At 45.0% G+C, this 15545-nt stretch overlaps 1 protein-coding gene across 2 annotated transcripts in view; it reads right to left on the bottom strand.

Annotated features, from left to right (window-relative positions):
- Window positions 1–14471: 14471 nt before the first annotated feature.
- Window positions 14472–15545, bottom strand: part of LOC125300035 — a 97384-nt gene continuing 96310 nt past the window's right edge. For both annotated transcript variants that reach the window (XM_048251508.1, XM_048251509.1), the window contains exon 5: window positions 14472–14730. In XM_048251508.1, the coding sequence (XP_048107465.1) occupies window positions 14487–14730 (244 nt within the window). In that variant the 3' untranslated portion in view covers window positions 14472–14486. The remainder of the gene's footprint in view (window positions 14731–15545) is intronic.

Consider the following 15545-nt stretch of genomic DNA (forward strand, 5'->3'; position numbering starts at 1 on the left):
GGAAAATCTGTGATCTCATTTAATCAAGGGTATTTCAACTTGAAGCAATAAAATGTAGGAAAAACAAGAGAGAGGAAAAATAATTATTTTTAGAGATAAAGAATATGAATTCTCTCATCAGGCTGCAAAGGATCCAAACTAATACAAATATAATTACCTGTCAAGTATCCCTGTCTACTCATCTTTAGACTATGTGGGCCTGTTCCATTAATATGTAATTGAAACAATATGTAATATATACAGCAATATGTGTGTGTGTGTGTGTGTGTGTGTGTGTGTGTGTGTGTGTGTGTGTGTGTGTGTGTGTGTGTGTGTGTGTGTGTGTGGAGGCACACAATTTTCTCACATCTACTGAGGTACACGCAATACCCAACTCCTGTAAGCAATAACATTTTATTTCAGACTTGGCCGCGTATCCTTAGCATGGCAATAGATCATAAGCTGAAAAGGGCTACATGATCACCGAGCCTCTTTCATCAACATAGGTCTTTGCCATCCAGCCTGCCGCCAGAGACAAAGGAGTCCCCTGGACCAATGGGCACGGCTTGTCTGAATGCTAATGGATGTAGCCCTAAATTATTTCGCCCCGTTAAAAAGAGTGGTGCTAGTGACATGTTGTTTTTACCCAGGAATGCAATTATGCTTCAGCTTTAATATCTCAACGACTGTCACAGCCCCGAACCGCTCTGCTGTGCTTGCCAACTGCAATCAGAAATAACTCTGTCCCTTCAACTTAATGAAAAACAAGTACTTGGCCATAAACTTGTAGTCATCCTCTATCCAATCACATTGTCTTGAGTAATTAAAATGATTAGCTTAATTAGCTTAATTAACTAAATTTGACTACAGGACATGGCCATATGGTGGAGGAAAACAAAGATGGGAGCTAATTAAAGTTAAAATAATGCAGGTTTTAATTAACTCAACCCTTAGGCATCAACATTTTCAAATTTATCCAAGCTGATAATTAAAAAGTCCTCTTGCCCAAGCAACATTTCTTCTCTGAGCTAATTAAATCTGGAAATGAATTAGCAACATGACGCTCCAAATATTAATTCCTGCTAGAAGATGACTTCACTTTCTAATGAAATTAATTAGCAGTGCTGGACCCTCAATCAGATGGCAGGCACTGTCCATGAGCATAGACCTCATGTAATCTAGCACAGGGCAAAGGGCCCCGGGGTAGAAATTTACAATTGTAATGAACACTCTTTAACTGTGTGCCTCTCTTAATGTACCAAATGAACATGGTAGATCTATTTAGGCTAACGGCTGCGCAGTTGTGCGCCCTAGCTACGCAGTATGAACTGCTAGCTATTTGTCGAAAGAGAGAGACAGAGAGAACATAAAACGGAGGGAAAGAATAAGAAATACAGTGGGAAAATGGGAGAGAGAGAGAGGGAGGTAGAGAAGGAAATATGACATTGACAGCCTAGATGTAAAACGCCAGTAGTGAGATGGTGGTGTGATGTGTTTTGTTGTGTGCCAGTTTCCCCAGCGTGGTCCCTGTTTGGGTGCGAAGCTCCTTTGACCTGGAGGGCTGCTCGCCGGCCGTAAATCACGGCTCTGTTTGCATTTTATAAAGCTGGCCCTTATCGTCTCATCGTCTCCGCATGCTTAATATATACACCCCGGCGTATCTGCAAAACAAACTTCATTAGCTCATCGTTTGAGGAGGCTAATTAAGCACAACACTGCTTTGTCCATATCGCTCTCTCACGCTCTGTCTCTGTCTCTCTTTTCTTTTTGCCTCATGCCTGTGTTTAAAGATGGCATGAGAGAAACAGATAAGGACTGAGTGGACAACTGTAGAAGGGCACTGTCAAATGCAAATTCCTGCGTTTGCTGGGTGGAACGTGGTGTTGTGGGGTGTGTTGTGGTGGTCAGCTGAGGTGACTTTTACAAGCAGTGGCGTGAATGAAGCGTTTGATGGCCTTCTCTTTAGGATAGGACTACGAGACAACAGATAGTCTGGGTATGTTTTTTACCCCCCCCCCCCCCCCCCCCCCCTTTGTGGAGCTGTGGCAGAAGGGGATCTGCGTGCCGTTACAGACTGGAATTTGCATAGATAGCATCTCGAGATACAAATTACAATTTAGGGCCCTGCTAAAAGAGTGCAGCCATATCTGCCATTTGCTTATCTCTATAGAGGCTTGCAGAGGACAAAGTGGATGTCTCTCAAGGATTCCTTTGAATTTATCTTTATTTCACTTTTTTTGCTCCCTCTCCTTCTGAGAATGTTTTATTAAGCTCACCATCAGTGAACTGTGAATCAATTTGCCACAATGCCGTGCGCACACACACACACACACACACACACTCACACACACTCGCTCGCACACCCAGCTGCTAGGCAAATAGCCGATGACAAGACAATATTTACTTAAGATTGTGTTTGATTTATGAGCTGCTTTTCTGTCCACTCCGAGTCTTATTTTTATGTATAATTGTCTGCATTTCACTGTCAATTGTGAATCAGCCAGTCTCAATTCAGCGTGATCCATCAAATGTGGCAGACACACAATTGCACCGTGCAACACAAAGACCGTGACCTCTTTAGGGAGCTTTGTCAAAGCAATCAAGGCCGTCATTGCAGAGCCTTGCTCCTCCTGCCTGACAAACACTTACTAACCACAAGTAACACAACAGCCACATTACAAGATTGGCAAGACACGTGTGTGTGTGTGTGTGTGTGTGTGTGTGTGTGTGTGTGTGTGTGTGTGTGTGTGTGTGTGTGTGTGTGTGTGCTAAAGAAAACATGTATGAGTATATGAGAGGATAGATGAGAAGAGTGTATGTATACCAGAAAGAGAATGGGAATGTGTGTGTGTGTGTGTGTGTGTGTGTGTGTGTGTGTGTGTGTGTGTGTGTGTGTGTGTGTGTGTGTGTGTGTGTGTGTGTGTGTGTGTGTGTGTGTGTGTGTGTGTGTGTATGTGTGTGTGTGTGTGTGTGTGTGTGTGTGTGTGTGTGTATGTGTGTGTGCTAAAGAAAGCATGTATGAGTATATGAGAGGATAGATGAGAAGAGTGTATGTATACCAGAAAGAGAATGGGAATGTGTGTGTGTGTATGTGTGTGTGTGTGTGTGTGTGTCTGTGTTTCGAGTGGATAAATATTGTTACTTTACTTGCATTGCTCTTCTGTCACTCATTACGCCACTGTGATGCAGTATAACTACAAGTTTAGTGTCAGCCTTTTTACATGCAGCCAAAAGACAAGCAAAATTGAAATAATGGTGTTTACAGGACTTGGGGCGACGGCCTTTAAGTCAACACACACATCAAACCAGTGACTGAAGAAGAGTATAGGGTGATCTTTCTAATTCTTTGGGTAGATTTTTAAATATTTAATTCTGTGTGCAGACAGATTTTTTTTTTGCTTTTAAATCCAAAATGTAAATAGATTCTGATCAGGCTATAAAGTGTATAGACATAAATGACAGCAGTCCCCGCATCCATGATCCACCCAGCAAACAAATACCCACAGCATAAAGAAGATGAAAAGAAAGAGAGAAAAAACACCCAATGGGCAGTCTCTGTCTCTGACATTAGAGAATGTCAAATTTAATTAAATTAGGTACAAATGAGGTACGTAGAGCTGGAGGAAGAGAAGGAAAAAAAAGACCCTCACACTTGCACAAACACAATGCTCTCATCAGTCAGGATGCGTGTGTGATGCGTCGTGTCGCAGAGCTGTGCTGTAAGCTAGTTAGGCCTGTACTTCAAAGGCCCGTCGGCTTGCCCACCAGCCACACTTGCCATTTAACTCCCACTGAAGCCTCTCCCTTCTGCTAAATTTTTTTCAGGCTTTTTTTGCCTCTTGTGTAGCATCGTCCCCTGTCTTAAAGACAGTTAAAATGGAAAATCTAATGTGTTTTCCTTCTTTCTATCAGCGCTTCATTATTTAGGAGTGTCTCTCCATGTGTCTCTTTAAAAAAAAAGCAGCACTCTCTCTTTCTTTCTCCCTGCTTCTCTCTTTCTCTTAAAAAAGGGACAGTTTTTGATATCTTGCAGCTGAGTAAACAAGTGCCTTGGATTCCTGTGTTCCTCGCTGCTCCGTCCTCGTATATGCAGTGGTAATTAGAGATACCGCCTTGGCCCTGCCGCTTCAGAATATCAACAAGGTGCCGCGATGACCACAGACAGAGACAAAAGGGCCCGGGTGCCCGAGGATCGCCGCGCCTATCTCTCCAATCTGCTCCGCGGCCTCGCGTGACGCCCTGTCAAGCGATTCACTCACACATGCACATCAAATGACTGCGGTTTGCTCACTGATGTCAACAGAGAGCAAAGCAGACATGGAAAGAGAGGGAGAGAGAGACAGAGACAGAGAAAAAGAAAGAGAGATGAGGAGTATCTGAATGCGTCAGAATGTGTTGAGTTTCCCTGCTGTGGAGTGCATGGAGGTCCTCTGGCATTAGAGTGATGGTAAAAGAAAGAAATATAGATCAGAAAAGGGTTGAAGAGTATGTGGCTCGTATAATCAAATATTAAGCTGCACTTAAATACGAACAAGCAAGGAATGGCTTGTGAAAGTACTAATAATGAATTAAAAGGCTGACACATCTGGCAGTTTTAGTCACTCTAGCCTGCATTGATGTTTAGGCCAAGGCGGGCTGGTGGGGAAATGGCTGTTTGTTGTGTCGGCTGCCCTTACACGCGTACGACATCATCCATCTACAATCAGGTGGATGGGGAATGGGTGCGCTTTTTGCTGCTGAATCCATTTAAGACAGTGCAACAGAGCATGCTCGGTGCTGAACTCTAAAAGGGCATTTAAAATGGCTTTTGGCTCTCCTGCCGCGAGGCCCTTGTTGAATATTTCTCAGTGATGCTCGTGGAGATGGACGAGCCACGGCAGCCTTGCTCACTGACCCCAAGAATTCATTCTGCGCTTTAATAAGGCTGCATCTTACAAAGTAGCCATTCCGCCGGGGTCCGCAGCAAATTTACCTGCGAAGAAAGAAGAGAGAGAATGAAAGGAAGAGAGAGGGAGAAAGAGAAAAAAGGAGGGGGAAAAAATGGATGATGGCTATTCCCACACCAGTCTGTTCTCTATTCCACTTAAATGAAAATTAAGGTGTCTTTCAGCAGCACCCTATTCACCCTCTTGGGCTGAGGTCGGCCCATGACAGGGTTAAAATGCAATCTAGGCACTCCAATTACACACCATCCTCTAATTACGGTGGAAGAAGCACAAATGGAGACAGAGAGAGAGAGAAAGAGAGAGGGGAAAAGGAGGGAAGAAAAATACAACATATAAAAGTCTGTCTCAAAGTAAAAAGATAAGTTCTTATCTTAATCTAATGACTCTGTGGACTTAATTTGTCAGCCTGGTCTGAAGAGAGAGGTGGAGGGGCCAAGGTAAAAAAAAAAGAGAAAAAAAAAGAAACAGGTTTCTGGTTCCCGGTGTTAATAGGAACATCTTTCAAGTGGCGGAGTCGGCTGGCAGAGGGGAAATGATCATCGTCGGAACATTCGGCGACAACGCCAACGTGAGTTTCGCTTTTTTTCGCAAGTGGTATTTCTACTAACAGCCGCTAATTAGCACCTTATCACCCGCCAAATGGTTTCATTTCAGAGACACAAGCAGCCCTGTTTCCACCCAGAGTATTTATAGAGAGGGGCCTGCGATGGAGCTTGGAGCTTGGAGCTTGGAGCTTGGATATGCAGACTAGGGAGTGGGGTGGGGTTGGGGGAGGCCGAGGAAGCCGGAGATGTCCAACCGAGGGGTTCGCTTGGCTAATGAGAGAGAAGCTATGACCGCAGCAGACAAGTATTTCACACCACTGCCAAGAGACAGTTAAACGAACAACCTCCCCATACCCACCCCACTTCTCCATTCCACTACCACTGCCCCCTAACCTCGCCCAAAACTCAACGCCGCGGTTTAGAGAACATCATCGAATATGTGCAGGGCTCGGGCGGAGAGTGAACCATCAACCCATCGGTGTCCATGAGCGCTTCAAAAATAATGAAAAACATCAGCACTCAACCTACAAGGCCAAGTAAACACTCACAGACATATATTCCCTCCCCTCCTTTCTCTCTCTCTCCCTCTCTCTCTCCGAACGCGAGGAGCCGCAAGATTGCCAACCACCCTAATGAGAGCCGATGTTTGCGGACGGATCAGACATTCCTTGACCTCTCTCCTCTCCACTCATTTGCTGCGCACTGCAGCCAATTAAAATCGCACAAAAGGCAAGAATTCACCAGGCTGTTTCCCTTCCTTCACCCACACGGCTGCGACTAGTTCCCGCTCAGATAGTAAATAATGTGCCATTACGGCTTCATTCTTGGCCTATCCCTCGAAAGAAATGGACCTTGCAAATCACTCATTGTCCTGGAGAGTTCCTTGCAAGCACTTTCATTACACAACATTCTTCCCTGTTTTTTTGTCTGATTTTTGTATTTAGTCTGTTGGGGGGGCATGTACTCACATTTGTGTGATTCTAAGGGCAAATGAGTTATGGTCAAGTTGCAGAGAGTGGGGCCTTTGTGTGTTGTTTCATAACTCATACTCTGATCAGATGTTGGTCCAAGGCCACCACGACAGCAGTGAACAGACGAAACAAAGGAATTGAGTGTCTCTGTGTGTTCGCATATGTGCGCAGATATCACACCATTGACATCATCTGAAGAAAGTGGGAGAAACGTGAACAATGTGTCAGACTAAACCTCAGTGGATTATTTTGGAGCACCTGTCATTTTTTTTTCTCTTTTCATTTCTTTAATTGATGAAAGAACTGAACATGTGTAGAAAAAAAGAATTCATTAAGGGGTTGACTTAATACCAAATTTCACACTGAACTAGCGGAGAAAAGGGAGCAAAATAAATTGACACATCTCTACTGATCTCTACACGCAGCTCACACAATTTGCCCAAGTCAAGGAGCTCATGCTGAGTGAAAAATGTCTGATCAGAACAGAGTGAGTTGCCTCAAGATGATTTCAGTGTGCAAGCAAGACAACTTGACACAAAATCATTGGGATTTCAGGAATAATTATGATGGAGGAGGAATTAAGTCAGAATGCTTTCATGCCTATTACCCAGAGTTGCATGCTCCGATACTTTTAACATATGAATGACGTTTTATTCAAGTTTGATGTAAAGCCATCAGGGACACATCCCATTTTGATGATCTACACTCTAAAGCCCTGTGAGAGACTATCACAAATGCTTCCTGTTCCACCAGGGGCTTTGAACCTCCATGTATGTTTTGGCTCTACAGAAAAAAAATAGCCTCTTCGGACCAAGCAGGACAACTTGCCCTGAGCCTCTTGCCTCAATGTCAAAAAGCACAAAACAACAAAATATTCCAGGACAAGATGATGAGACTTGGGCATTCACTGAATCTAAAGTATTTTTGAAAGGGCAGGTAGGCCCCCAATGCTCTGAATGCACATGACATTTAGCTACAGTCTCAGAGAAAGGATATTTATCTATTTATTCCTCTATTGTTTTGGTGGGGCCCCATGATGTTTTAGGACGACACGGTTTTTGCACTCTCTGGGGCTGTGGTAGTGCCCTGCTGTGTGGAACGTGACCCAGGAGAAGGGTCACCTTGTGCAGAAGGTGAAGCTAGCAGGAAGAGTTCTGGGCACGTGGAGAGGGCTGGTGGCGGCGACTGAGGACAGGCATTGCATCATTGGCAGAGAACGGCTCCCTGAGCAGGCCTGTCGGCCATGATGGACGCAGAGGGCCCGTATCTCCCCTCGGCAGAGGCCCGATGCTTTTGATATTTTCATGAGTGAGTCCTCAATCATAAATCACCCACAGAGCCCACCTTCGCCATCTCTCCCTCCCTCTCTCTCTCTCTCTCTCTCTCTCTCCCATCTCAACTGCATCAGATTACAGGTTATCCTCCACTGAGCTGAATGTCCCAGGAGTAAACAATCCCCTAGAGCATAACACAGAGACAGTGTTAGGGCAGCTGAAAACAGTTCTCCGTGCAAAAGTATTGTGCATGGTATACTATGTTCATAGCTTAAGGACCGCACTTAAACTACTGTTTATTTTTGCAAACACACACACAAACGGTGACTCAGCTGCAGCTTTGTACTCCATCTCGTCTGTTTCCGGAAGACAAAGCCAACAGGACAGGTGGGGATGGGAGTTTTCTGACATGTCAGGACCCCATGTCATATCGCTTTAAAGCCCCTCTCTCCACACATCACCCTCCGTTAGCTCACAACTGGTACAGCACGATCTCCGCCAGCCACGCACATCATCGCACTGCCTAAGCACAATGCCACGGTCTTTTGCATCACAATGGAGGCAGCGGTCTGCTCTTAGAATCCTGTCCACACGGCCAATTGTACCGCTGGAAGGACGGAGGTCAGCTCGACAGTGGTTCATGAAGTGGCTCGTCATTTCACTGTCACCGCAAGCTGCCACAGTACACAAAACTGTCATGGTGTCTCTGCGCCTGCGGTTGCTATGTGAAATTCCTTTAACACAAAGCGGTGCTGGTTGTCCTCTCATCGCCGTAATGGTCTTGGTTGTGCCACCGCACATCCCCAAATCTAACACTAAGGCTAATTCTTTTAATACACGATCGTCAATTCGAAGGTCAGAGTCTGGAGTGCTCAACAAGCAATTTGTTGTTGTTGGCCTTTTTCTCCATGACATTTGCATATTTGAAATAATGACGGCCAGTGCTTGTCATGCTGTAGGCCGCTAATGGCGTCGTGGTAGCATTTGAAATGTACATACATTAGACCTGAGGGTCATGTTAACTGAAATGTGGTCTGGCGTGGTTAACCACCGCAAAGGCAATTTATATTCTAGCAACACTGCATCACTAGTTCACAGACCATAGTCTATGATTGGGATTTGTGTGTGTGTGTGTGTGTGTATGTGTGTGTTTTGTGTGTGTGTGTGTGTGTGTGTGTGTGTTGAATTTATTATGTCTGTATGCGGACAGGAAGTGACTCAGGCCAGAGGCAAGAGTTACTGTAGAGTACTCATGCTCAAGTGCCTTTGTATTTAAGTAGTTTTGGTCTCAATATGTGGAATCTTCCAGAATTCCGCAGTCTGAAGAATGGTAATATAATTTATTTTTAATGACAACTTAATATCGTGGCTAAATTTTCTTGGTGACATAATTTTTTGTGGAGGAAAGGAAAGATCAACACTTCACCAGCAACCCTCTCTCTGAAATGCTGTTTACTGTGTGATTTGCTCTGACAAGTTTCAAACACCCTAATCCTGCTTGAGACTCGCAGATGTTAACTCATAAAACATCTTTGTGCCGGCATGAGCAGAGCCGACTGACGTCCAACTTGCCACAGTTTACAGCAACAAGACAGAGCCTTTGTTGTTTCATAAAATAAGTGAGGGGAGCGAAAGGCACTCTAAATCAGATCCAAAGCCGTAAGCGTGCTCTCCGTAAGCTGACCCAGGCCACAGTGGCATTGGGTGTTAAGCTCTGCTTTCTCCCAGATTGAAGAACCCCCAAGCACACAAGATCCATATAAGCGTCCCTGGCAGGGCCTAGGGAGAGGCTATCCTGTGGGGCTTCGGACCTGGCGCTGCTCTAGAAGATAGTTCCTCTGCCATGTCACCACTGGATGCTGTGTCCTTGGCAGGAAATGGGGTGGGGGTGGGGGGGGGGGGTCGGATCTGCATCTGTGGCTTTCCACAGAAAGCGAGGGAAAGATGCAGCTGCCTGGAACAATGGAGGCATTTAGAGCAACTCAGTGCATTAAAGTCGCCCTGCCTCAACAGTCTGGGCTACACATTACCGGCTCAATTTGGATTAGGGATTGGTTCTTTTCAGTGCACCAGACCCTGACGCTAAATATTTTGATATTAGTTTTGAGGATGAGAACTGGGGATGGAGGAGGAGGAGTAGGGGGACATTAAATCATCCGCTGCCAGAATGGATCCTGGTTATGGGTCTACCTACTTTTTCTAAAAACCCTGACAATAAGTGCTTTTGCTAAGCACAGAGAGAGAGGGAGAGAAGAGAGAGAGAGAGCGGGAAGTGGCAGCTTTATGATGGCATGGATACATTTTCCTCATGGCAGAAGGATCAGCTCTGCTTCCTGATCTGCCGTGTTTGTGTGGCAAGCAGGGCTTTGGACTGGTGGGACAATCAGAGAAGAGCCACAAAACAGTCTGCACACTTCTCCTTCAGACCGAAATTGTCTGAACTTTTTGAAAACCGTTCTCCGCCACTCGACCCCGTCGACAGTCTGTGCCTCAGTGGCACGCGGCGCCATGCCGGGCCTTCTCACACAATATGCAAATGGCATCCTGGCTTTTGTCTAATCTTACTCATCAGGTAGCTGAATGCGTGCAGATCAAAAATCCTGGACGTCATGGGACATTTGGCACATGGGTGCTCCCTGCCAAAGTCAGCGCTGACGCTTCAAAGGAATGGGGCTCTGGTGCACAGTGAGGGGCAGCAGCGGGACTGTTCCCCTGGACTGTGGTCAGCACAAGAGGTGTTTGGCACGTTACCACCTCATGAAAATGAACTGAATTCATTACTGTTGAAAAGGCAGGCCCTGCTTCCCACACAGATGACTGTACTGATCACTGACATGGGAACGACTGCAGGCGTCAGACTTTGTTGTTGTTGTTGTTTATTTGGTTGGGTTAAGCTCTGAGACGTTAGGGAAAGGCAATTCTGAAGTTGAGGCAAATTAAACCTTGTTGAAACTGAGGCTGAACAGCGGAGTCATTGGGATTATACATACTGACCAAGTGCAAAATATTTCAAAATTTTTTCTTTGTGAATACTTGGATCGTAAGGTCATAGAACTTGGTATTGTTGGCCAGGCTCTGTAGAAATTCACAGTCACCATAGATAATATTATATTACATAACTGGAAAAGAATCTCTAATAAACTCGGTTCTACTGTATGAACACTTTATTTCAGTTTCTCAGCAACAAACATATTTCAAAGAAACACACAGCATTTATTATTAACACATATCATTAACAAAACACAATACATATATCTGTGTAAAAAAATGTTTTGGAGATGTGATTGCGTACTTGGCTAAACATGATCATTGGGAGCAAAGAGAGGGAAGGAGTGATAGATAGGGAGGAGGGGAAACAAGAGTGGCTTTGTCCTTCACCGAGACAGATTGTCATCTGTTGGGTTAACAGCTAGTTATGATGTCTGATCCTGGCCGGGCCAAGAGCAGATTACACGCTCGACCCGGACTTTAAACGATGAAAGCATTTTTGTTCCATTTCCAAAAAGGTAAGGCTTGGTCGCTCAGACCCCCATGTAAATCGAAAACACTTCATGCAGCCCTATCAGTAGCACAGGCATGGCGCAGCGCAGCAGGCTGTAGTGGTATGTTGCACGTGTTGTGAGTGGCAATTCCCATCGGAGAGCTTTAACATAATAACTCATCGTGTCATGGACAAAGGAAAATATCAGGATCATCTCCTCTTAAATCCTCTGATGATTGCATTTCATCTCTTGTCTGCTGCGTTGAAATACTCTAAATGTATAATTTGGACATTTGCCTCCCATAATTCAAATGACAAGAACGCATACACTTGAGAATATTTCAGTGGAGCTACTGGAGGAAGACATTATAATAAACAAGCAGAGGTTCGACCTCAAAATACATTTTCACTGGGAGATGGTCTAATCTAATTTGGTCTTCAATTACCACCGAACCATGTGTGCATCGCTGCACATCTGTGGTGAGATTACCATTTTCAAAAAAGACCAGCACAAACATAGCCAGGGGGAGAGGGCTGTTAACTGAGGTCGGGTTGGATTTGGGGGGTTGTGTTGCATAAAACACAGTACCCCTCTTCAGAGCTTCAACAAGACCTTCAGAGTTGGCATCCGACCCCTGAGCAGCATTCCAAAACGCTGCTCTTTCGGCCCCAAAGAGTCCGAAAGCATGCGTGTCGCGCGCGTAGTGGGGGCATGTGCCCTTTTTTTGAGACCCAATCTGTGCCAGTGCAAGGGGGTGCAGGACTTTGGGAGAGAGTCCTGCGCCTCGACCTCCGCCCCCACCCCCCTGGTCTTGGTCCATGTGCCCAGTGTCTGCCTCCCGCAGTCTGGCTGTGCCATGTGGAGCCGCAGCTGCAGGAGTAATCCACGCCACACACTCATGAACATGCCCATCTGGCCCTCTGTGCGTGAGCTAAGCCCTCCTACCACACACACACACACACACACACACACACACACACACACACACACACACACACACCCTACAGCCGATCCCCCACACCCACACACTGGCACTGGCTTTGTCAAACGGGGGTCTGTCTCCCCACTGCTGCTGCTGTTGTTGAGGTTCATGATAATGATGTTTCGCTGTGGCATTTCTCAACTTTGGCTATGTGAGGGTCTTGGTTATTGCATAAATCTCTCTTCATCTCTGTAAGGGAACCATGCGTGGTTCTTAGAGTTGGGGTAGCATTCCCATGTGGTTTTACATAGAGGGAATTCGGTTGGGGAGCACATGTGACAACGACAACAAGGCTGAGTTCTCATCTGAACAGGGAGAACTGAGAGGCATCGCCAGAGCTTGTTGTCAGAGACAAACAGGAGGAGAGCTCTGGGAGAGAACACAGGAACCATCAGTGAACTACTTCAGACGAGGGAGGAGAAAAGAAAAGGAGACAGAGAGAGGTAGAGAAGTGCTTGTCACAGGAGCATTAAAAGACAAAAAAATCAGGGCTGTTATTGTTCCCTTTGTCACACACAGACAGCGGGGATGCTTTCAGAGGCCATGCCGAACTCAGAGTGGAGGCTCTCTCACCTGTTACCTCCATTTGCTCCTATCAGGGTTTTCATTTGCAAATTCTATTCAGGCTACATTCCAATCTGTTTAATGACCTTCTCTTATATTAGTCACCTGCCCATTCACACACCTCTCCATTTCTCTCCCTCTCTCTACCTCACTCATTCTCTCTTGCTCTTGCTAACACTGTAATGGGGTTTGGCGTAGAAATGGAAACACAACTGTTGTGTTATTGGCCATCACCTCTCCCAAGGGCTTTCTAATAAGTGGTACTTAGAGTATAAGTATAATAAGTAAACACAAGAAAAAAAAACACTTATGCCTCAGAGACCATTACCAAGCTTGAGTTCATGGACTTGGTATTGCCTCAAAATGTAGTTAGGTTGCTAGCAGTATGTAAACAACCTTCATATGATTATAAGACTGTGTAAGGCTCCATGTCTAGCCATCTTGAAATCTTAATCCAGTTTGCCACACCACACACCACTGCCGATAAACAGGCAGAGTGACCTTTTGGCTTCAGTGGGTAATTGCACAGGTAAGAGGAACAGGCAGCTCTTGAACAAAAGCATGCAGGCTAATTAAGCAGCTCTCAGGTAAGAACTGGTAGAATCAGACTTCACTGAAAAGTTTTTCACAGTTGTTTGTGAATTGTCTACTTAGAAATGGGACTTGCTGATGTGTTGGGTTACTAATTCCAAACTCAACTATGAACCTCCACTGCACTTATGAGGAACAATAAATGACACATGTTAATCCTGTAGTGACCAGAACATGGTAAATTTACTAAAAGTAAAACATATTATCCTCTCTTCATCATGGAATTGCTATTTGCAATTTTGTTTTTTGAAATGTAAATTTTGCAAGGTATTTCAGGGCCACCATACTGATGCATCTACTGCTAGAGAAACCTGGCCAAACAAAGTCCAAGAAACACACTGTGCAAAAAGAAAATTCATGACTTACAAAGAAAAAGTGACAAGTGCATAATATAACTGGGTTAAATATTTGCATTAAAGCAAGAAATAAAAATAAAAACACATTTATTTTACATATCATGTCAGAATATAAAAGTAGAAAATATAAAATACTGAAATAGATTAGGGCTGTACTGTGTGTTCTGATTATAGTTTGAATTGCAATTTTATATTTACACGAGCTGTCCGTTTACCCATTTGGCAGATGCTTTTAACCAAAGTGACTTAAAAGAGAATAAGTTGTGCACTGACTAAGTTTGAGGATGTCATTGAGTGAGCATTAAGTGTACATCATGGAAACACTTGTCAAATTTCCATGAGCTCAATTAATCAAAAAGTACATCATAGGCTCAACACCTGAGTCTTATTATTACTCCTTAACCTTCAAACCCACAGTACACACACACACACGCACACGCACACGCACACGCACACGCACACGCCACACACGCACACGCACACGCACACGCACACGCACACACTCACACTAAAACCCCCAGCCCTCTTTCCAACATGTCTGTTCCACTGACACATGGCCAGAATGGCCAGCAGGGGTGCGGGTCTGTGTGATCCAGAAGCTAAATGAGTCACTGAGACTCAATCTGTTTCCCTCGCACCCCTCCCACCCATGTCCCCCACGCTGCTTTGCTGCTGGGCTATTTCCTTTTCGTCCAGGGTGGCCATGGCGATGGGCAATGGACTTCTCCTGCCACCTCCATTCCCCCCCCACCCCCACCCCAGCCCACCCTTTCTCCTCCACCCTCCTGAAGCCCTCTCACAGCTTCAGGCCTAACCCGGGTGCTCTGGCGTGGGCCTCCTCCTGTTTGCCCTCTGGCGTGCGGGAGCCTTGAGCAACGGCTGTGGCTTCGGTCACTCCGCCCCACCACGGAGCAGAGCGGGCCGCGTCGCTCTTCTTCTCCTCCTGCTCCCCCTCCTCCCTCTCCACCGGCCGCGGCAGCAGGCTGAACGCCGAGCGCTGCGCCTGCCGGTAGCGGCGGCCCAGGCAGCTCGCCACACACCTGTGGAGACAGGAAGGGGGGAAACCGGTTGTGAGAACTCACATGTATGAAATCATGTCATGAGAACATCAGAACATGCATTTTGTAGTATCATGGTGTTTGCTGAATTATTTGCCAAATGTCTTTTTAAGGTTTGATGAAGGAATTACACACATATTGAGATTATTGCTGTTATGGGGACACTAAAAGAATTCAATGTCATCAGACATTTGTTTCACATCAACATATGCAAAATCATATGCTGAGACCTAGACCCTTGGGACCTTGTCATACAATGTGAACCACATTAGAGCTGTATTCCTTTGAATATACACAGGAAGTCTATTTACAATATTCATGGCCTATGTAACAGTTTCATCAAATGTATTCTTTGCAACCAATTGAAAATCCAATTAGTTATATATGTAAGTGTATATATACACTTACATATATAACATGCAAAAGTATACACTTACATTCTTGTAGTCATCTTGCAGTGATTGATAGCCTTCCGCTCTCTGTGGTATTATCCATTATGAATCACCTAGGGTTCACTAATGGTAAGGGTGCACTCCCAAATATAGCGATTATTGTCATTCTTATGCATTATCAAAAGCTTGAATTTTCCTTTGCTTTTGTATGCTGCTTTTCTAGAGATCTGACCTCCGCTTCAAGGTATATATTTATCTTTAAACTTTAACGTCCAAAAGCACATGCACTGGGATTTCTCCTCACACAAGCAACTATAATAATTAGACACAATGATAGAGATTTGTCATGTGCATTATCCTAAATTGCTATGTATCAATACCAATGCAGAGTAAGTAATTACATAT

This window comes from Alosa alosa, chromosome 9, assembly GCF_017589495.1.
Source record: "Alosa alosa isolate M-15738 ecotype Scorff River chromosome 9, AALO_Geno_1.1, whole genome shotgun sequence".
Taxonomy (NCBI): Eukaryota; Metazoa; Chordata; class Actinopteri; order Clupeiformes; family Clupeidae; genus Alosa; species Alosa alosa.